The sequence below is a fragment of the Bos indicus genome, chromosome 14, assembly GCF_029378745.1.
Source record: "Bos indicus isolate NIAB-ARS_2022 breed Sahiwal x Tharparkar chromosome 14, NIAB-ARS_B.indTharparkar_mat_pri_1.0, whole genome shotgun sequence".
Lineage (NCBI taxonomy): Eukaryota > Metazoa > Chordata > Mammalia > Artiodactyla > Bovidae > Bos > Bos indicus.
In genome coordinates, this window is record NC_091773.1 from 1,380,994 (window position 1) to 1,401,245 (window position 20,252).

At 64.5% G+C, this 20,252-nt stretch overlaps 2 protein-coding genes across 2 annotated transcripts in view; both read left to right on the plus strand.

Moving 5' to 3' along the window:
- ZC3H3 (zinc finger CCCH-type containing 3) overlaps positions 1-2,225 on the plus strand; it is a 63,628-nt gene extending 61,403 nt beyond the window's left edge. The window contains exons 11-12 of the mRNA XM_019973392.2: positions 132-487; positions 1,842-2,225. Coding sequence (XP_019828951.2) covers positions 132-487; positions 1,842-1,873 — 388 coding nt within the window. The 3' untranslated portion in view covers positions 1,874-2,225. The remainder of the gene's footprint in view (positions 1-131; positions 488-1,841) is intronic.
- A 1,281-nt stretch (positions 2,226-3,506) lies between these two features.
- MAFA (MAF bZIP transcription factor A) lies at positions 3,507-12,497 on the plus strand. Its single transcript, XM_070802264.1, has 3 exons — positions 3,507-3,838; positions 3,939-4,669; positions 5,318-12,497. Exon 3 carries the CDS (start codon positions 10,182-10,184, stop codon positions 11,235-11,237), a length of 1,056 nt encoding a protein of 351 aa, XP_070658365.1. The 5' UTR covers positions 3,507-3,838; positions 3,939-4,669; positions 5,318-10,181; the 3' UTR covers positions 11,238-12,497.
- The last annotated feature ends 7,755 nt before the right edge of the window (positions 12,498-20,252 follow it).

Consider the following 20,252-nt stretch of genomic DNA (forward strand, 5'->3'; position numbering starts at 1 on the left):
TGCCTGATAGCTGCTGGGCAGGGATGGGTGGGGGGTGGACGGATGGTGTACAGATGGTGGGCCAGCACCCTCTGGACCTCGCCTGCCCCACGCCACCCGCCTCACACCCCGCTCCCCTCCCGTTCCTACAGGAAGCCCTCGGCCGCCCTGCGCCCCGCCAGACGGATGTCCAGCCCCCCCAGCTCCATGGCTGCTGGCTCGACCTCACCCCCCTCCTCCCCACGGGTGTTAGCTGCGGCCTCCCCCTCCCCCTCCTCCCCCTCCCCCTCCTCCTCCTCTTCCCCCTCCCCCTCCTCTCCCTGCCCCCCCTCCGCCTCCCTGTCCTTGGAGCCAGAGGAGCTGTGTCTGCAGGCGGCTGAGGCCTCAGCGGGAGCTGGCTCCGGCGGCCTCTCCAAGCTGCCCTCCTTCATCGCCCTGCAGTCCTCGCCCAGCCCTGGAGGCCAGCCCAGGGCCCAGGCCCCCAGGAGCGCCTCCTCCAAGGACTCAGGTAGGCAGCCCAGCTCTGGCGGCGCACACCTCAGGCCTGTGGGTCAGCCTGGGGGGCCTGCTGGTCCCAGGGAGCCGGCGGCACGGTCTCTGGCATGGCAGGTGCGCGCCTGCAGGCCCACAGGGCGGGCGCGAGGTGCGGGCGCAGAGCACCGCTCACAGACCGCCCAGCCGAGGGCTGATTTAATTAGAAAGCACCCATTTCTGTTAATTTGTTCTGGAAGATCACCGCACACTCCTGGAGAGAACAGATGTTTCCTCTCCCCCGATGAACATTTGGGGCTTGGTAAATGGCTCCACTCAGCCTTGTTTAGGAGAGAAAAGAGGATTTTATGGCTGCAAACGACCCTTTCTGTAAACATTTTACAGCTCTCTGCGCGTTTGAGTGACGATAAACCCCACGCAGCTCGGCGGGCTGCAAATTTGCGACCATACGGCTATCATTTTATTGTCATATTTCACGGTCGTAACGTTAATGGGAGATGCTTGCCGCAGCCTCTTCTCCCAGCTCTGCTGAGCGAGCTCGCACGCTGCCTGCTCAGCCCCCGAGCCAGGGGCGCCAAGCTGCGGCCAGGCCCTCCGTGGGCAGGACACCCTGAGGGCGGGAGGAAGGAGCAGATAGCCCCAAGCCACCAGTGTTTTAATTTTTGTTTTTAATTACGATGAGAAACCCTGCAACCAGGCCTAGAATCAGAGGAAGCAGGGGCGGGGAAGTGGTGACTGTCGACCTCCACAGACGGAGCCCAGCAACCGTCCTTCCCTGCTCAGGCCTTGCCGGCTTCCTGGGGGCCTGAGGGGCCCGGGGCTATGGCTGGCTGAGCAGGTGACTGGGGTCCTCGGCCCTGCAGTGGGATCCCAGGAGGAGTTGCGAGCTTGCAGGGGGCACGTGGACAGTGCTGGCCTGTGGGCTGGTTTGCCGGCCTATGAGGCCACCAGTAGTGTCCTTGGTGAGGAGAGGCACCGGGGTGCCCAGTGGGGGTGGGGCCCAGGGCGGCAGCCTCTCCCACCCCAGCCCAGCAGCCCTGGCTGGTCCCTGGGGCCTCGGGGCCCCCAGCAGCTGCTCACACACACCTTGGGTTTCCGTGTGGAAGGCGCCGTCTGGCAGCGCCAGACACCTGTCCCCGCGTGAGCCTGAGCGGTGTGTGCGAGCCACCGGCACCCGGTGCTCAGGGCTCAGCTGCAGGCTGCGGGGCTCCTGTGGGGCAGCCCACTGCCCATGGCCAGGCCTGGACCTGCTCCACGCGGGACCCCGGGCCACTGGGTGGTGTCCCAGCCCCTCCCAGTTTCGAGCAACCCCTGACCCAGAGGCCTTGAGGGAGCCCTCCTGTGCCTGACCTTTGGCCTTCTTGGAACAGGGAAGTCGCTGCACATCAAGCCGCGTCTGTGAGGGTCCAGGGGGCCAGCCTGCGCCTACCTCAGCCCCATCCCAAGAGGAAGGAGGCTCCGCCCGCCACCGCCCCGGATGAGGGGCCGCCTGCCACGGAGCGCCCCCAGGGGTGGCAGGGCTGTCCCCCTGCCCACCTGGCTTTCAGCCCTGTGTGACCAGTGCCCACGCCTGGCCCCCCTCAGGCTGGGCTCCACCACTTCCCCACCCCTGGGCCTTCAGCCTTGCCCTGAGAGGTGCCTGGCAGGGCTCCCCCGTGCGATGTCTGCCCTGTCCTCCCACAGGCCTCCTGAGACTGCCGGGCGGGCCTCCCTGGCGGGTACTTTGTGTTCAGCAATAAAGGTTCTGTCCTGTGTCTGCTTGGCTGTCCCGACCGTTGCTGCTGCTGCCTGGCCTGCTGAGCACAGCGCAGGTGGATGCACAGGGCCCAGGGGTCCCAGAGCCTCCCCCAGGATGCGACTCCGGGGGGACCTGGAGGCCTGAGGTTGAGGGGAAGGTGAGGGGTACGCCCCAGAGCCTCCTCCAGGGCCCCCCCAACCTGCCCACCTGGCCCGGCCTCTGGGTAGGGATGTGGGCCCCTTCCCTGCCACCCCAGGGTGGCTCAGGGCTGAGGCCGCCTGTCCCCCATGGCCAGGCCAGTGTGCTTTATGGTTGGGAGAGGCCTGGGCAGGCCCTGGGGACTGGAGGCAACAGGCTGGGGCCAGAGGGCCTCCCCCAAGCAGATCTCTCCTCCAGAGCCCCTTCCCCGGGCCTCTCAGGAGAGCAGCTGGGCCAGAGTAGGGCCAGGGACAGGCCAGGGCTGCCGGACAGAGTGGACAGCTCATCGCCCCCTGAGCTGTCTCCAGTCCCAGGGCACCTGGGCAAGCTGGCTGAGAGTGATGACCTCAGCCCGGGGCCCTGACAGGATGCAGCCCTGGCTGGTAGCCCCCCACTGCCAAGGCCTGGAGTGGAGCCGGGCCGCTCAGGGTATCTGCCCCTCACCCCCAGGCAAGTGAGGTGTGCTCCCTTCGAGCACCTGCCTGCAGCCACACTCCTAGGGTGCCCCTGCCCCCGCCTGCCTCCATCCCCGCCAGTCAGTCGGCTGCAGCAGGGACCTGTGCCACAAACCACCCTGTAGGCGGGGCGCCCTCGGGCTCCCCTGCCCACAGCCCCACACGACTCCTGCAGTTGACCACAGGGGAGTCGGCTGTGTGGCTGCTCGTCGTCCCGCTGCTTCTTCCGGCCCCAGTGGGAAGAGCGCTGTCCAACTCTGGCTGACAGGGGCAGCCCAGGCCTCTGAACACACTGCCTCCTTGAGGGTCCCTCTGACCGAAGAAGGCCCCTTGGCCCTCCCTGGCTCCAGACGAGGCGAGGTCCCACAGATGACGAGAGCCAGGCGGGGCCGTGGAGAGGGGCCCGCCTGGCCTCAGCGTGCAGGGACCCGCTGTCCAGCAGGGCAGGGGTCCCGGCCTCAGCGTGCGGGGGCCCGCTGTCCAGCAGGGCAGGGGTCCCGGCCTCAGCGTGCAGGGACCCGCTGTCCAGCAGGGCAGGGCTCCCGGCCTCAGCGTGCGGGGGCCCGCTGTCCAGCAGAGCAGGGTTCCCGCTGTCCTGTGCCGATCGCTGGCACCTCCGCCCGGGGCCCCGAGCCCTGTCTCTGGGGCCTGATCTGTGCTAGTTCAGCAGGCTGCTGGACACTGGACTCAGACCTGACTGCGAAGAACGGGCCCACAGCCCAGCAGGGAGCTGAGTGCTGACAGTGAGGAACCTGCAGAGCAGGGGCAGCAGCCTGCCTGGCCGAGTGCCCTGGGCCAGGGCTGAGCCCCTTGCCCAGCTCCTCCTCCTGGCCTAGGCTGGCAGGAGGAGCAGGCACCGGGGTGCAGCCTGGGGGCCACCGAGGCCTCCCCCACTTCCTGCCTAGGCTGTCCTTGATGCCCACGGTCAGCTCCACCACAGAGGGACAGAAGGACCTCTGACGACGGGAGGACCGAGGTTCGAGTCTCCCTCCCCCGCCTGGAGAGACGGGAGACCGAGGGAGACTCGGGTGTTTGTTTCTCCCATCCGATTGACCTCCCTGCTCTTCCCTCCATAGTAAAGGAGGGGACCCCAGACTGTGAGACAGACACCAGCTGGACAGGAGGTGGGCAGGTGTTTCCATTACGCGAGGCGCTCCCGACAGACCAGTGGGTGCTGGGCCCCTCCTGTTGGGCACCCAGCACCTGGCTGGGACCAGCGCTGTTCTCCAGGGCCTCCCCGGCCGCTCCACCTCCTCAGGTGTACTTCCTGTACCCGGGCCCACTGCTCACGGCACAGCCCACGACCCTGAGGCAGCCGGCCTGACAGCTGCGGGCCCGCAGGGAAGGCTTAGGAAGGGCTGGGCGCCCCAGAGCATGGGGGTAGCCCTGCCCACAGCTGCCTGTGCTCCTGGGCCCCTGCCCTGCGGGCCCACACCCCGTGACCCGCTGAGGACCGGTCAGCCTCCGGCTCAGCCTGGTCAGACTCCCTGCTCCCAGCAGGGGAGGGGGTCACCGTCACTGTGGGCTCCCTGTGCTAAGGGCAGATCAGCTGGGCCCCCGGGAGGAAGGGCCCATCGTCCCCACCAGCCCCGACTGCGTGAGGGCCGTGGAGTCCAGGCAGGCCCTGCCCCTTTGTCCCCTTCACAGGTACCTGCTGCCACCCCAGGCCTGTGGCCCCGTGGACTGCCCTTCGCCCTGGTGCAGCCTCTCAGGTGATGGCCCCAAGGACAGGGAGCCTCCTGTGAGGGCTGCGGGGCTCGCACCGTGACCGTGAAGCACCCCTCCCGTGGGCAGGGTGGGCCCTCAGGTGAGCCCCGAGGTCGTGTGGCCAGCAGGGCCTCGGGATCTGGGCTGCGGGGCTCGGGGGAGGCATCTGACGTGGGGGCCCGAAAGTGCCCCCGTGTGGGTCTCAGGGAGGGGCCTGCCTCTCCCGGCTCCTCTGCAGCCTGACTGACCGTGGTGGGTGGGGAAGGCACCCACCCCTCACTGTCTGAGCCCAGGAAGGAGCCCCTGGCGGGACAGCGGGGCTGCCGGGTCTAGAGCTGGGCCTGAGCTTGTGTAGCACCTCTAAGCCCCGCCTGGAGAGCGGGGCCTCCGTTCCCAACAGGGACTACTGTGGCCTCGTCTTGTGACTCCCATGAGGCTGGGCGGCTGGGTGACCACTGGGCCTGGGCAGACCCTGCAGCGCAGTGCTGTGATGGCGTGCGCACCCTGCAGCTGGACTTGTCGAGAGTCTAGGGCACTGAGCTGGGACCTTGGCACTGTGCTGCCCGAGGGTGGTTCCAGGGTCCCCAGAGGGGCCGCCCCCCCAGACTCTAATCCCCACCCCACATCAGGCCAGGCCCCTCGGCCTTTCCCGTCTCCCGTTCTGTAGGGCCCCCTCCATCTGCCTGGATTCGCTAGGGCAGTCATCAGGCGTGGGAAGCCAGGGCGGCCTGGGGTCTTGGCTCCTCAGATGCCAAGAAATGGTCCCGACAGTCTGAGAGAGCTTGGGAGCATCTTCCCCAGAGAAGCCTTCAGACAACAGTGCCGCCCCCCACCTGACCCGCCCTTGCCACGACCTTGAGACGGTAGCCCCACAGGACTCTGGACGACAACACTGCCTGCAGGCGCTGGACTTATGCTGATCTCCTGCACAGACGTGCTGTGTAGTTCACTTTCTATTTTATGGTTTATTTTCTGTTCTCTCACCCGTTCTCGGGTAGATTGTATTTTCCAGAGATGCTGTGACTGTGTAGTTTTTCCTACATACTCCATGGGGGATGGTGTCTGTGCCCCTTGGATATGAGCACTGCCACCCCTCACGAAAATGCCAAGCATATCTGCCTGACTCCCTTGGACGCTCACGCTGAGAACCAGCCGCCACGCTGTGAGGAAGCCCAATCAGTCAGCCACCGTGTGCGGATACTGGTCCGGCTACGGCCCCATCGTCTGCCGGCCACCAGTCCCTCAGCCTTCAAGTCCTCCCAGCCGCCATGGTCCAACTGCACCCAGGACAACCTGTCCACTGCAGAGCCCACGAGTGCCTGTTTCCTACCAGGGACCCCTGGGCCACCTCCCTGGCGGAAGGTGCTGGAAGCTGCCCCTGGACAGGCTGCCTGGCACACAGAACTGCTCAGTAAAGACACGTGCGTGTATTTACTGAGGAGCCTCCACACAGTCCCTGTGGCTCCCTGGCTCCAAGCGCTGGTTGTTTGCTGGGCGGGCAGGGAGGTCCCCAGAGGGCGAGGAAGAAAGGGAGCCTTTTCTGGGCCACATGGAATTGGCGCATCCTCTGCCGGCTCCACTGCTGGTCGAGGGAGCCACGGCTGGGCCTGCACCACTCCTGAGTGCCGTCTCTGGGGCCTGCGAGCCTTTCATGGCAGAGAGGAGGTAGCTCTGGGCTCTCGTAGCCTCTGCCTCTGAGACCCAGCTGACAGCCCCTCCTTGAACTTGCCAGGTCCCAGGCCAGCAAGTGGCGAAGAGGAGGTTTCTGAAGAGAAAGGAGCGAGCCTGAAGCCCACAACCAAAGTCAAGAAGGGGCAGACTTTCCCTGGGCTGGGAAGAGCCCGTCTCGCCTGTAGAGTGGGGCGCCGGGGGGTTGGGGCCTGTGTACAGGGGCGCTCAGCCCCTTTCCCAGCCCCCTGGCAGTGACTCAGGACAGAGGAGGGCTCAGCTGCCACCACGAGAAGCCAGGGAGCAGACTCAGGGCCCCTCCACCTTCCAGGGCTCCTGCTCCCGAGAGCTTAGCCCAGGCCTGCAGGCCCAGACACCTTCTGGGAAGCCAGTCTGACCTGAGATCAAGCCCAGGACTGGAGAACTTACCGAGGGCCCAAGGCAGTTGGGGACATGGGTGCCTTGCTTGGTTCCAGGTTGCCCGAAGGCCCTTGTGTCTGTTCCCAGTTCTGAGTGCAGTCTTTGCAGCCGGCCCTGCACTGGGTCCCTCTCCCCTGGGGACAGACAATGAAAGGCCTGTGAGTGTGACTGGGCAAGGGGCTGGCTGGCTCTGGCCCAGCACCCTTGAGCACCACATTTTGGGGCCAGATGTGGGCAGGTGTCCCTGACTTAGTGTGGCTGAGCGCAGGCCTTGAGGAGGTTTGGGATAGGGAGGGGCTGTTCTGCAAGGCCTCCCTGGCTTTAGCAGCCTTACTGCACCTCTCAGGACAAGGCGTGGTGACTGGGTGGGACTGGGGATGCCGCAGAGCTCGGCAATGGCTGCAGTCGGTGGCCCTTGGCCTGGGGCCAGGAGCTGTGAGGAGGACCCCCACCTGCACCAGCCTGGCTCCACCCAGCACCTTCCCGAGCTTGGAACCACACTCTTGCCTGGTCCAGTGGCCTGGCTGAAGCCATGCCATGAGGAGCAGAGGCCAGGTGGCCAGTGCAAGGGCTCGCTCCATCTCAGACGGGCATATGGACCACCAGCTTGCCACGCAGCGTCTCCCCTCTGAGCTGTGGCTTCCCTCTGAACGCCAAGTGCTTTCAGTTCATTTCAGTTCAGTTGCTCAGTCATGTCCGACTCTGTGACCCCATGAACTGCAGCACGCCAGGCCTCCCTGTCCATCACCAACTCCCGGAGTCCACCCAAATCCATGTCCATTGAGTCAGTGATGCCATCCAACCATCTCATCCTCTGTCGTCCCTTCTCCTACTCTCAATCTTTCCCAGCATCTGAGTCTTTTCAAATGAGTCAGCTCTTCACATCAGGTGGCCAAAGTATTGGAGTTTCAGCTTCAACATCAGTCCTTCCAATGAACACCTAGGACTGATCTTTAGGATGGACTGGATCTCCTTGCAGTCCAAGGGACTCTCAAGAGTCTTCTCCAACACCACAGTTCAAAAGCATGAATTCTTCGGCGCTCAGCTTTCTTTATAATCCAACTCTCACATCCATACACAACATTGGAAAAACCATAGCTTTGACTAGACGGACCTTTTTTGACAAAGTAATGTCTCTGCTTTTTAATATGCTGTCTAGGTTGTAACTTTCCTTCCAAGGAGCAAGCGTCTTTTAATTTCATGGCTGCAGTCACCATCCACAGTGATTTTGGAGCCCAGAAAAATAAAGTCAGCCACTGTTTCCAATGTTTCCCCATCTATTTGCCATGATGTGATGGGACTGGATGCCATGATCTTCATTTTCTGAATGTTGAGCTCTAAGTCAACCTTTTCACTCTCCACTTTCACTTTCATCAGGAGGCTCTTTAGTTCCTCTTCACTCTCTGCCATAAGGGTGGTATCATCTGCATATCTGAGGTTATTGATATCTCTCCCGGCAATCTTGATTCCAGCTTGTGCTTCATCCAGCCCAGCGTTTCTCATGATGTACTCTGCATATAAGTTAAATCAGCAGGGTGACAATATACAGCCTTGACGTACTCCTTTTCCTATTTGGAACCAGTCTGTTGTTCCCTGTCCAGTTCTAACTGTTGCTTCCTGACCTGCATACAGGTTTTCTGGAGGCAGGTCAGGTGGTCTGGTATTCCCATCTCTTTCAAGAGGGCTTTAAAGGGAGCCCCCTAACCTGGCAACACATGTCCCTGAGCACCCAGGCTGGGTTCATCCCTGTGGGAGGGGAGAGGAGAGGAGAGAGGAGCGGGGTCACCCCCATGGACATTAAAAAGTGAGGTTTCACTTGCCATTGCGACAGTTTTCTTCTTACAAAATACTAGACACTTGTGAGGAACCAGGTAGAAGCCCTGATAGATAAATGCCCCCAGCACATGGCTAGGCTGCCCCTGGTGACGTCCTGCCCGTAGTCCCTCCAGACTTTTCCTTCTGTGCACAGATGGTTGGTTGCATTTAAGAATGAGTTAAACTGTAGAAGTCATATGATAGTATAGAGAATGGGGGGAGGGCTCTCTGGGTCATGGCCCCATCTCAGTTGACCCTAGAAGGCCCCTGCTCTGGGCACACCCGCGGCTCTACAGATTACTACCCAGTCACCAAGCCCTGGGTAACCGGCCACCTCTGGTCCCCTAGTCCGGCTCTTAAGGCTTCTCGCGTTGGAGGCCTCCCACCTGCGCCCGACCCCCATCCCCGCCCGCACCTAGCTCTGAGCCCCATTCTCCGCCAGGAGGCCAGATCTCGGCGGATGGGCAGCTGGGGGCCGATTCCTAACGTGGTGTAGGCCTGGCAGCCCTCCGGCCTTGGGACAGCTCCCGCGCCCCGCCCGTGCCGGGTCGGTCCAGCCCCTGAGCCTCAAGTCCCACCAGCCGCGCAGGCTCCGGCCCCCACGCTCCGGTCCCTGACCCCACCTTCGCTGCTCCGCGCGCGACTCCCTCTGCACCTGCACCGTATAGCGGGGGCACCGGGCGCCCGGCGGTGAATCCCGCCGCACCGAGGTGCCAACAACTTTGTTGACTAAATTCCTGAACCCGCCTGAACCGCGAAGCTAAAAATAACCAGCGCTCCCGCGCAGCGCCCGGCCAGGCCGCGCAGCGTCACCCGTGTCGAGAGGCCGGAATGTCCCGGCGCCACTACGCTAGCAGGCTGAACGCGGGCTCCCCGATGGACCGACGGAAAAAATCTTGGGAAGGGGCTGCGGGGTCACGGTCAGCCGGCGGCGGGGGGACGAGGTCACCAAGGAGCACCCCTCGCCCCGATCCCCGAAGCTCTGGCCACTCCGTGGAGGACGCGAGGCATCGGAGGCCGCAGGCAAGGCCCCGCGCCGCCCGCGCGCCCCCAGCTCCCCAGGCCCTTCCCGTGCAGCCCCCCGAGGTGGCCACCAGAGGGCCCTGCCCCTCCTCTCCCGGGCAGCGGGTCACCACCCCTTCCCACAGCTGTTCCCTGCAGGAGACTGACAGCTGGGCTCCTGGTTGCCATGGGGATATTCAAATTAGGCGACGGGTCTGGGGCTCTTATTGGCCCGGAGGCGCGTACTCCTCCCAGAGAGGCGGGCCCAGGCGCCCGGCCCTATAAAAGGGAGCGCGCGGCGCGGAGCTTGGCGGTAGAGGCGGGGCCGGCCGTTCGCGGGCGGAGCGCGGGGAACCCGAGTAGCCCGAGGCGGTGGCTGCACCGCCGCCCGCCCGGCCATCGCCGGGCCGCTGGCGGAGCGGGGTGGGGGGGGGGGGGGGTGTACAGGGGACCGCGGACGGCCTGCATCCGCTGGGGAGCGACCCAGGGTTGCGCGAGAGGCCCTACTGGCGGCGTCCCCATTGGCCACCCCAGAGTTGGCCGAGTGAAACTTTTCCCTTCGCGCTTCGGCTCGGAGCCCGCGCCTCTCGCTGCCCGGACCCACCGCCCGTGGGAAGCGAAGGGGGGGGACAGGCCCGCGGCTCGCCCCCCCCGGCCCCGCCTCCCGTCGGGGCTCAGCCGGGCGAGGCGGCGGGGCCCCCCAGGCGATGGCCACGGAGCTGGCGATGGGCGCCGAGCTGCCCAGCAGCCCGCTGGCCATCGAGTACGTGAACGATTTCGACCTGATGAAGTTCGAGGTGAAGAAGGAGCCGCCCGAGGCCGAGCGCTTTTGCCACCGACTGCCACCCGGCTCGCTGTCCTCGACGCCGCTCAGCACGCCGTGTTCCTCCGTGCCCTCTTCGCCCAGCTTCTGCGCGCCCAGCCCCGGCACCAGCGGCGGCGCGGGGGGCGGCGGCGGCGCGGCGCAGGCCGGGGCCACCCCGGGGCAGGCGAGTGGGGGCCCCGGCGCCGTCGGGGGCGCCTCGGGGAAGCCGGCGCTGGAGGATCTGTACTGGATGAGTGGCTATCAGCACCACCTTAACCCCGAGGCCCTCAACCTGACGCCCGAGGACGCGGTGGAGGCGCTCATCGGAAGCGGCCACCACGCTGGGCACCACGGCGCGCACCACCCAGCGGCCGCTGCGGCCTACGAGGCCTTCCGGGGCCAGGGCTTCGCGGGCGGCGGCGGCGCGGACGACATGGGCGCTGGCCACCACCACGGCACCCACCACGCCGCCCACCACCACCACCACGCGCCCCACCACCATCACCACCACCACCACGGCGGCGCGGGCCACGGCGGCGGCGGCACAACCCACCACGTGCGCTTGGAGGAGCGCTTCTCCGACGACCAGCTGGTGTCCATGTCCGTGCGCGAGCTGAACAGGCAGCTCCGCGGCTTCAGCAAGGAGGAGGTCATCCGGCTGAAGCAGAAGCGGCGCACGCTTAAGAACCGCGGCTACGCGCAGTCGTGCCGCTTCAAGCGGGTGCAGCAGCGGCACATTCTGGAGAGCGAGAAGTGCCAGCTCCAGAGCCAGGTGGAGCAGCTGAAGCTGGAGGTGGGGCGCCTGGCCAAGGAGCGGGACCTGTACAAGGAGAAATACGAGAAGCTGGCCGGCCGGGGCGGCCCCGGGGGCGCGGGCGGGGCCGGCTTCCCGCGGGAGTCCTCGCCGCCGCAGGCCGGGCCGGGCGGGGCCAAGGGCGCGCCCGACTTCTTCCTGTGAGCGCGGGGCCCAGAGCCCGCGCCACCGCCGAGTAGAGGCTCGCGCGGGCGGCCGGGGGCCTGGACTTGGACTCCGCAGCTCAGGGCGAGGACGCACGGCCGCGCCGAGCCTCCCCAGCGCGCCGGCCCCCGCGTGAGTGCCACCGCCTCCGGCCGGGCCGGCCCCGCGCGGCTTGTCTGCAGGCGCCGGACAGAGGCCCGTCCCTCAGCGCGGTCTCCTCTCTCCCGGCTTGCGCACCTTCCCGGGTCGCCATCCCGACGCTGTTCCAGTTCCTCTGCTCGGAGCACGGCGACTCCCAGGAAGCTGGACCGGGTCGAAGTCCTTCCTGGCGTCCGCTTGTACATACGTGGAGCGCGGTTGTGCGCCCGACCTCACCCGGACCGCCACGGGCAGCCGGCGCCGCCCTGCACCCTTGGTCTCCTTTCTTTTGGCCTCCCTACCCAGGCCTTTTGTACTCCTTTTCGAAGCGGTACTTATTTTCGAAGTATTTATATTTATTTTGCTCGGTGATCAGAAAAGGAAACCCCGGAGAAGCTCCCTTCTTCCCGCCGGGGTTGCCCTCGGATGTCCGTGTGTCCCAGCATGTGTCGCTCGCTCGGAGGGTCCTGGCCCCTGCCTGCCCGCTTGCCCGCCTGCCCCCCACCCTGCCACTGGCGTCCCCTAGAGATTGACGTGGAGGAGCATTATCTATGCTGTGTTCAGTCCTGCTGCCCTACTGTACTCCGGGGTGGGGGGAGGGGGGTGGGAGCTGGCCGGGACTTCCGTGCTGCTATTTCTCTATGCACCAGATCGTATTTATGGCTCCTGGGGAAGTATATCTTATTTTAACCCTCAAGAGAAGTGAAAAAAAAAAAAAAGTAATGCACAGTATTTCTAGCAGAAAAAAAAATTTTTTTTAAGAGGAGGTTTCGCCTGAATCTCCTGGCATGGAGTCCGGTGGAGAAAGTGTATAATTTTATTTTAATTTAAAATGTATTTCGTTTTGTTTGTGGATTCTTTTTTAAACAACCTGATCACTTTTGGAGTGGCCAGAAGAGGGAGGGAAGGCCGAGTTCTGGCCCCTTTAAGCCCCCAGCCCCTGACTGCACCCTGCACCCCGGCCTGGGCTCCTTCCACGCCTGCTCGTGGGGGGCCCGGGAGATACCAACTCCTTGCAAGTTTTGTTGTGCTGTGGGATTTCGTTGGGTTCTTTTTTCATTTGCTACGAAACTGAGGAAAGAAAAACACACACACACAAAATAAATTCATTTAGATCCAAAAGTTATTGGAGCCTGGCTGGTTTTTCTGTGGTTTTCGTTTCTGCCATATTTCTTCCTGAATAGAAAGAAAAGGAGTTTCCCAAACTAAGCCCTGCCTTAGCTCCAGGTGACCCACCCCTGTTGAAGCGGGGAGTGGCCGGAGTTGTTTAAAAAGGCTGCTGCCAGGGCCCGACCGGTAGGAACCTGCCCCCGAGCTGCCCCGTGGGGAGGAGGCCGCAGGGTGAGGCCCCGACCCCCACGACAGCCCAACGAAACCCCGGGCTAAAGGCCACCCTTGGTAGCACGATGTGTCCTGGGCAGGGCAAGCGCTGTCCTCAGCTCTTCTGAGCCTGCGGTCTCCCACCTGCAGGACCAAGGCCTGGACTGTGGGAGCAACAGGCAGGGCAGCACCCTGGAAACTTCGCCCTGGGGGGCTGGAGTCAGCGCAGGATGCTTGGCCAGTACCTCGGTTCACACTGGGATTGGGGCAGGGTCTGGTGAACCCTGTGGTTTGCATGTTTGGAGCCCGCCGGCCTCGGCAGAGCACCCCACTATTCTGTCTGGGGGCACCAGCTCCTCCTCTGGGCTGGGAGAGCTGCGGTTCCCGAGAGGACATCACCTGAGTTGGTCTCAGAGTCTCAAACCAAGAGGCAGAGCAAAACCGAGGGCCGCCCCCTCCCTCTTTGCTTTAGAATGAAACTTAGAACCAGGAGGCTGGGTCTCCGGGAGGAATGGAGCAAAATCCCCAAACACAGGTTGAGCACCCCAACCGCCCGGGAGGGAGCAGGCTTCTCTCGGTGAGCAAAACTGCTGCTGCAGAGAGAAGCAGAAATGCAGGGATGGGGATGAATTAAGGGTAGCTGGGGAGGCTGCAGCATGGCCAGGGGGCACCAGGAGGGTTCCTGCCGGGCTTGCCAAGGAGGAGCCCAGAGTCTGCGTGCTTGGGAGGGCCGGCCGCTGGCTGGTGTGGGTGAGGGCACCTTAGTTTTCACCGCTGTCACCTAAGGAACCACTGGGGAGTCCTCCTGGCAGAGAAAGCAGGTTGAGGGCTGCGGGCCTGACAGTATTCTTTAGGGGGAGGGAGCCAGGCTCCCTCCAGCACCCCAGGCCTCCCAGAGCCCAGTTCTCCGGGCCTGGATCCAGCGTGGGGGCTTGGGGAGGCCTGGGAAAGGGGTGACCCCCACCGCAAAGCGCAGCTTGGGCTCCTGCTCGGGCTCATCTGCCGGCCGCTGAGCCGGGCTGGTTTCACTTTCCTCTTCTGTTTCCTTTTTCTCCCTCCTTCCCTTTCCTTCCTCCCCACCCCCTTCTTTCCTCCAGTTATCCCTCTAAGATAAAATGGAGAAGGCAAATGAACCTACAAGACCTGGAAATTATTCGGAGAGACAGGAGGAGCACTCATGTGTGAGTTTAGAGACAAATCTTTTCCCGAAAGCTTTTGAGAGGATGCAGACAATGGCAACCCACTCCAGTGTTCTTGCCTGGAGAATCCCAGGGATGGGGAGCCTGGTGGGCTGCCGTCTATGGGGTCACACAGAGTTGGACGCGACTGAAGCAACTTAGCAGCAGCAGACCTCCTGCAGGAAAGCAGGCAGCCTGTGGAGAGTAGACCAGAGGCCCCCACGTGCCCCCTCAGGGCGCCCCCTTCTAGCAGGGCGCCGCCCCCATAGGTGCTGGGGGCTGAAACTCTGCCCTCACCGGAAGGATTGCTGCAGCCCGTGGGGGCCCAGGAGGGAGGTACCTGGTGGAGGGCCACCGCCTCACCACACCTGGGGACCTTGGGCGCACTCAGTGCTCGGGGTGTCTGTGCCCACGTGTGTGCCTGTGATGCAACTCGTGTCCTGTAGGTGTGAGGGGCAGTGACTGCACCGAGACCCTGGAGCCACCTGGACCAGGCTGAGAGGGACCTGGCGGGGCAGGGAGGGCCCCAGACTGGGGTGGAGGGCGCTGCCCGTCCAGGCTGCACTGCACGCCCAGGTCTCTGGGCTGTCATGCCCACTGGATGTTCAGGGGCCGTGGTGGCCCCTCGCCTCCCAGCTCAGCCTAACCCAGCGCCTCCGGCGGGCAGCGATGCCAGCTCACACCGCCACGCTCTACACTCTGGGAAGAGGCTCCCTGAACCATCCTGCAGACAGAAGCTGCACCTCGAAGCCTTGGGCCCACCCCCGACCCCCCACCCTGCCCCTGCCTCTGGGGGGATTCGTTTTTCACTCCTTTGTGACTTCATTCAGTGTGAATCCCAACTCTGCCTTGTCCACTGGAGACCGGAGGCCAGACCAAGATGACAGCCCTGCCCGGAGCGGGGAGAGACAGCTGAGCGCCTGGAGGAAAGGAGGGGCGACGATTCTGGGGGGCCTGGGACGTTAGAGCAGATCTGGGACAGCCTGGAGGGCGGCATGCAGGCAGTGTTCCCAGGGGCCAGAGTCGCCCTCCTGAGGCCTGGGGGCCAAGAGTGCGACCCTGGAGAGGACAGGGAGGCACACTCACACAAACACGCTGGACACAACATGTGTCAACTCATTACACACGTGACACATACGATCCACACGTAGACAGCTGCACACCTGTGGCCCGCACACAGCTCCCCTAGGCTGCCCCACCTCAGGGAGTCCCTCCCTGCCCGCTGGGATCCCCAGGGCTACCTGCCCTGACAGCCCCAGCTCCCAGCCCAGGGAGGCTGCCTGAGCTGAGAACTGGTCACCCGTACCCCACCCCAGCCTACCCCAGCCTCTGGGGGCGGCAGCATTTCAGGCCCCGCCCCATATGCAGAGCACCTGGCTGGGCCTCCCCCTCCACTGGTGCAGGGGTCCCTATACCCCAAACACACATTCACGCACGCCACAGCTGCCCGCCCTCTGCAGCTGGTTAAGGGCTCCAGCAAAAACCCTGAGCTGGGATTCCAAGAGAGAGGCTCTGGCCCCCTTCCCCAGCTGCTGGCCCTACCCAGAGGGGACTCTATACTGGGGGCACCCCAATTCCATTTGTAGCCTCCCCACCCCTCTCCATTTCCACAGCAGCCCTGCCCTCTGGAGGGGACTGTCTGCAGGCCCCTCCCTGGCCTCCTATTTATAGCTGCTTGGGGTGGGGTCAGCCAAGGCCAAGGTGTCCTCCTCCCTGACCTCCCCCTCCCCAGGATGGGCGCACATTCAGCCACATGGGCCTGGGTCTCCTCACCTCTAGCTGCTCCAGGGAGCAGACAAGCAGGAGGTTTGAGCTGGCCACAGTGATGACAGGCTGTGTCGTCCCCAGCACTTGGAGGCGACAGTTGAGGGACAGAGAAGGGCCACCAGTCAGTCCTGCGGGAGTCTAAAGCTGTACCCTTGCCGAGCACCTCACCCTGCCAGCGGCTCTGAGCACAGGACCAGCCCACTCACCTCCCTGGGCCCTCCCTGGGTCAGCAGTTCCCCAGGCCAGAGTCACCCCCACCCACTTGCTGGGGAGGCCCTGTTAGGGTGCTGGGAATTCGGCTTTGGCCCTGCCCGCCCACCCAGATACAAGCCCAGCCCACCTCGCCACCAGGGGACACTAGCCCCAGTGGAGAAGGGCCAGCCTGGAAAAGAAGGCCTCCTTTTCTCCAGGGGAGGGGACTCATTCATCCACTCGGAACTATCCACTAGGCACTACTGCCTGCCAGGCCTATTCTTGGAGGTGAGGTCAGACCTGGGAGCAGGGAGCCCACCGCCTCCAGCCCGGGGCGGTGGTGCAGACCAGCTGTAGGGGCTGGCGCCGGGCGGGGGGAGGCAGCAGAGACCCACCGCTGACACCTGGGGCCCCAAGACCTGGGATAGAACTTTCCTGGCAGAGGGATCTGGGGGAGGAGAATGTAGCCGGGAGGGGTGGGGTGAGGCGTGCAGGCGAGAGGAGCTCTTTGAGGGTGGGGCTGCCTGAGAGGACCTCCGGGAGGGGCGCTGCGTAGGGAGTGGAGGGTGATGGTCCCTCGGGTAGGGGGTGGGGGGCCGGGCCCGGGCTGCAGCGTCCCCATGGGGCAGAGTTTAGAGCCGGAGCCCCCACCCCCAGAGGGCCCAGAGGACACTTCGCTGGAGGCCAGCCAGGGAGGGCCGGGGAGCCAGGGCCTGAACTGGGCAAATGCGGGGCGGAGAAGCGCGGAGGCCACCGGCCCTGGCTCCTGGTCGCCTGCGGAGGAATGCCGGCCCGGGAGGCGGAGGCGCGCTCCCATGCCTACGGGCCAAGTTCCGAAGGAGCAGATCAGTGGAGATGGGCGAGGACCGGCGGTGGGGGCCAGGCTGCGGTGGGCGCTGGCAAGGCTGGGGGCGGCAGAAAGGCTGGGGCTGCCATGCTGGGAGGGGTGGGCTGCAGGGACGGCCGGGAACAGGGGGCCGCGGGGCGCGCCCCCCGACACCCTCACTCGGATCGAGCCCACGGCACACGTGCCCCGGGCTGTTCACGAGGCTGTCGCCGCCGGCGCCGCAGCGACGAGTAATTTGCGGTTGGCGGGCTCAGCGCCTGCTAATGCGCAATGACACCGCTCAGCTGCGGAGGGCTCGAGCTGTCACAGCCGATTACCCGCGACCCGGCAGGAAAGGAGGCTGGGGGCGGGGGCGGGGGACAGGATGAGGCGGCGACCGCCGGCGCGGGGCCAGCCGGGGGCCGGCCAGGGGCACCGGGCGGGGGCGGGGCCTCCCCGGCTGCTCTTCATCCCTGGCCCCCTCCTTAAGGAAGCTTCCAGGTGGACCCTGCTTCCTCGCCGAGGGAGGAGAACCGGGTCGGAACATTCTCACGACTCGGCTAGAACCCTGCTAAAATGCTGGTGCCTGTCTTGCATTTCTAGGGCGCTCAGACTGAAGTCACAGAGCAGGCGGCAGAGACCAGGTTTTCTTTGGGGCCCGAGTTGGTCGCAGGAGGAGGCAAGTGTGGGGGGTAGAGAGGCCTGCAGGGAGACCCCCCAAAAGTCAGGGGGTGGTGCTGAAAGAAGCAGGCGGTGGGTGTGGGATGTCAGCCCAGTGCTGGCAGGAGCCAAGGGGGAGGGGTGCTCCAGCTGCCCGCGGCAGCAGCCCTCCGCCTGTCTCTCTTGGCCCTGCTCTCCCGTGAGCCTCACCACGCCCTCCACGCTGGCCTCCCTGACTCTGGAATCCTTGCTGGCTGACACCCCATGGAGGGGGCTGAGGCCAGCTGCAATCAGCCATGCCAGGCTCAAAGTTCCCCGCCTTCCCAGACCACCGCCCTCAGCCCCATCCCATCCCACTCCATCTCCTTTCCTCTCACCCCGCCCCTTGGGCCTCCACCTGGACACTAGCATCGCTCTAGTCTGGTCCCAGCCCTCCAGGGGACCGGCCTCCCTTCTTTCCCACAGCCCTCCTCTGATGGCCCTCTGTCCCGCCCTGTCCTCAGAGAGGGCCCAGGAATGTCGTGGAGTGTCCAGCATGCACCAGACTCCAGATCTCCTGATGGCCTCCTGGGAATGGTCCTGGGGTGGCAATGGCCCGTTCTGCAGATGAGGGGCTGGGGGTGGAGGCTGGGCATGGGGGAGGAGGCTCAGCAGGGCCCCAGAGGCCAGCTGATGATGCCCAGGTGCCCAGTTGCTCTGCTAAGGATGGTCCTGCTGCCCCTTCTTCCTCAGTGACAGACCTGGGGGAGCAGTGGGGACTCCTCACGGCTCCCTCTCTGCAGGGCACAGGTGCCCCAGGGAGCGCTGAGGACACAGCAGGAGCAGGATGCCCTCTGCTCCCCTGAGACAGCAGGGGTTTGAAACAACCGGCCGAGGTTAGGGCCCACCCAGAGCCTGACCCCAGCTTCTCCCTCCTGCTTCTGGTCTCTCCTCTTCAGCTCCGGGCAGGAGCTGCCTGTGGCTCCCCAGTGCCCTCACCCCCAGCTCCTGAGGGTCTGACCACAGCTCTGGGGCCTTAGGGCTCTCTGATTCCTTTCCCAGGCGGCTCTTCCTTCTTGTCGCCTCAGCTGACTCTGACCCTTTCCTAGTATCCCCTTTGCTGAACCCTACGGTCCCCTGCTCATCCACCCCAGACACAGGCGGTAGACAGAGGGCTTTTCGCCCCACCATGAGCAGTGAAGGTCCCGCCATGTGGCCAGCAGATCAGCCCAGTTCCACTGCCCTTGGCTGGGGCCGCAACACAGCTGACCCCTCCCCATTCCAGGGCACCCCCAGAGTGTGGAGCTGGGGAAGGAGCCAGAGGGGCCCTGGTGGGTGGGGGGGGATGGTCCCTGACCCGCATCCCTGGGCCGGAGGAGGCTTTCCTCCAGCGCTGACTGCGGAGGTGAGGAGGGCCGCCGTTCCTTCCCAGGCTGGGACACGTGACTGCGGGTGTGAGTGGCAGAGGGTGTCGAGGTGGCACTTCCAGATGTGTGTCTCAGTGTGTGAGACGTTCTGGCTGGGTCGCCGCGGGACACGCGTGGAAGCACCGCGCCGGGACCTGTTACTCCGGGGCGGTCGGGTGTGAGCGCAGCTTGGAACGGCGGGGGGGCCGCGCTGGTGCGCTGGAGGGGCTGCGCTGGGGGTTGGGGGCGGGCTCTGCTCGATTAGGAAGAAGCCCGTCAGCAAGTTAAGTAAATGATAGAGTAAGTCAGAGTGAGGTGAGCACCGAGGGCAGTAAAATGGGCGGGGCAGCGGCAGGGAGAAGGTGTGCGGAGGGGTGTGGAGGGTGTGGGGGTGGGGTGGGGTGGGGTGGGGTGTGGAGGGTGGGGAGGGGTTGGGTGGGAGGGTGGGGGAGGGGTTGGGAGGGGAGAGGCGAAGAGCCACCAGGGGCAGGGGTGCCCAGCCAGGCATGAGCCGGAGGTGGGGCCCACCCCATGGGGCTGTAGTGGAGGAGGGGCTTCGGTGAGGGTAACTCTGGCCCCAGAGCCTCCACTCCAACAGTGGTCAGAGCTGGTCCCTCCATCCCACCAGCCCCCCAGGAGAGCCAGGGTCGGAGTCTGGCCTGGGTGCCCCCGAAGGGCAGCCCCTCAGGCACTTTGTGGGTGCTGGCAGACACACCACCAGCACCCTGACACCTCACGAGTCCAGGAAGCACAGGGTGGTGTGGAGGGTTCCACCTGGAGCCTGGCAAGGCCCCTTCCCTGGAGCAGAGTGGGGCTGCCCGTGCCTGGACACTGGGTCATGGGAGTCTGGGTGGGCAGAGGCCAAGCCTAGGGGCCCGGTCTGGTTGGGGAGACACCTCCGCTGGCTCCCCAGGCTCCCGGAACCCAATCACCACCCCACCCACACCAAGGCCAGCGTCAGACCTGATTCTGTTCCCAGTCTGCTCCTCACCAGCTGGAAGTAGGAGGAGTGACTTCTGTGGGCTCAATCACCTCGTTGGTGAAAAGGACACTGAGCTCCCCTTGTCCACACCTGTGTCCACCAGGGTCCTTTTGAGGAATAAAGGAGAGAAGGCAAGTCCTCTGTCAGTCTGGGAAGGCTTCCTGGAAGAGGAGGCTCTGTACAGAGGGGAGCAGGACATGTCTCTCCAGGTGCACTGGGGCAGGGTTTGCAAAAGGGGTTGCAAACTATGACCACATTTGTGGAAGCCACCATCTGCAGGAGCCTCATGGCAGGCTCCTGGCCCCAGTGGGAGGTGGGCAGGGAAGGAAGAAGTGCAGGAGGGGCACACAGCTGCCCAGCCCCCGACTCCTCAGAGTTCCTCCACCTCCAGTCTGGGGCTGTGCCTGCACTGCCTTTGCCCAGACTTGTGCACCAGGGGTTATTCTTGGGGGCTAGTCCCGTCCCCATCACTCAGCAAATACTACTGAGTTTGGGAAGCTGAATTAAGCTGAATTCAGAAATTCTGAGGCATGGACAGGGCATTTAGGGTCATGTTGAGATTATGAT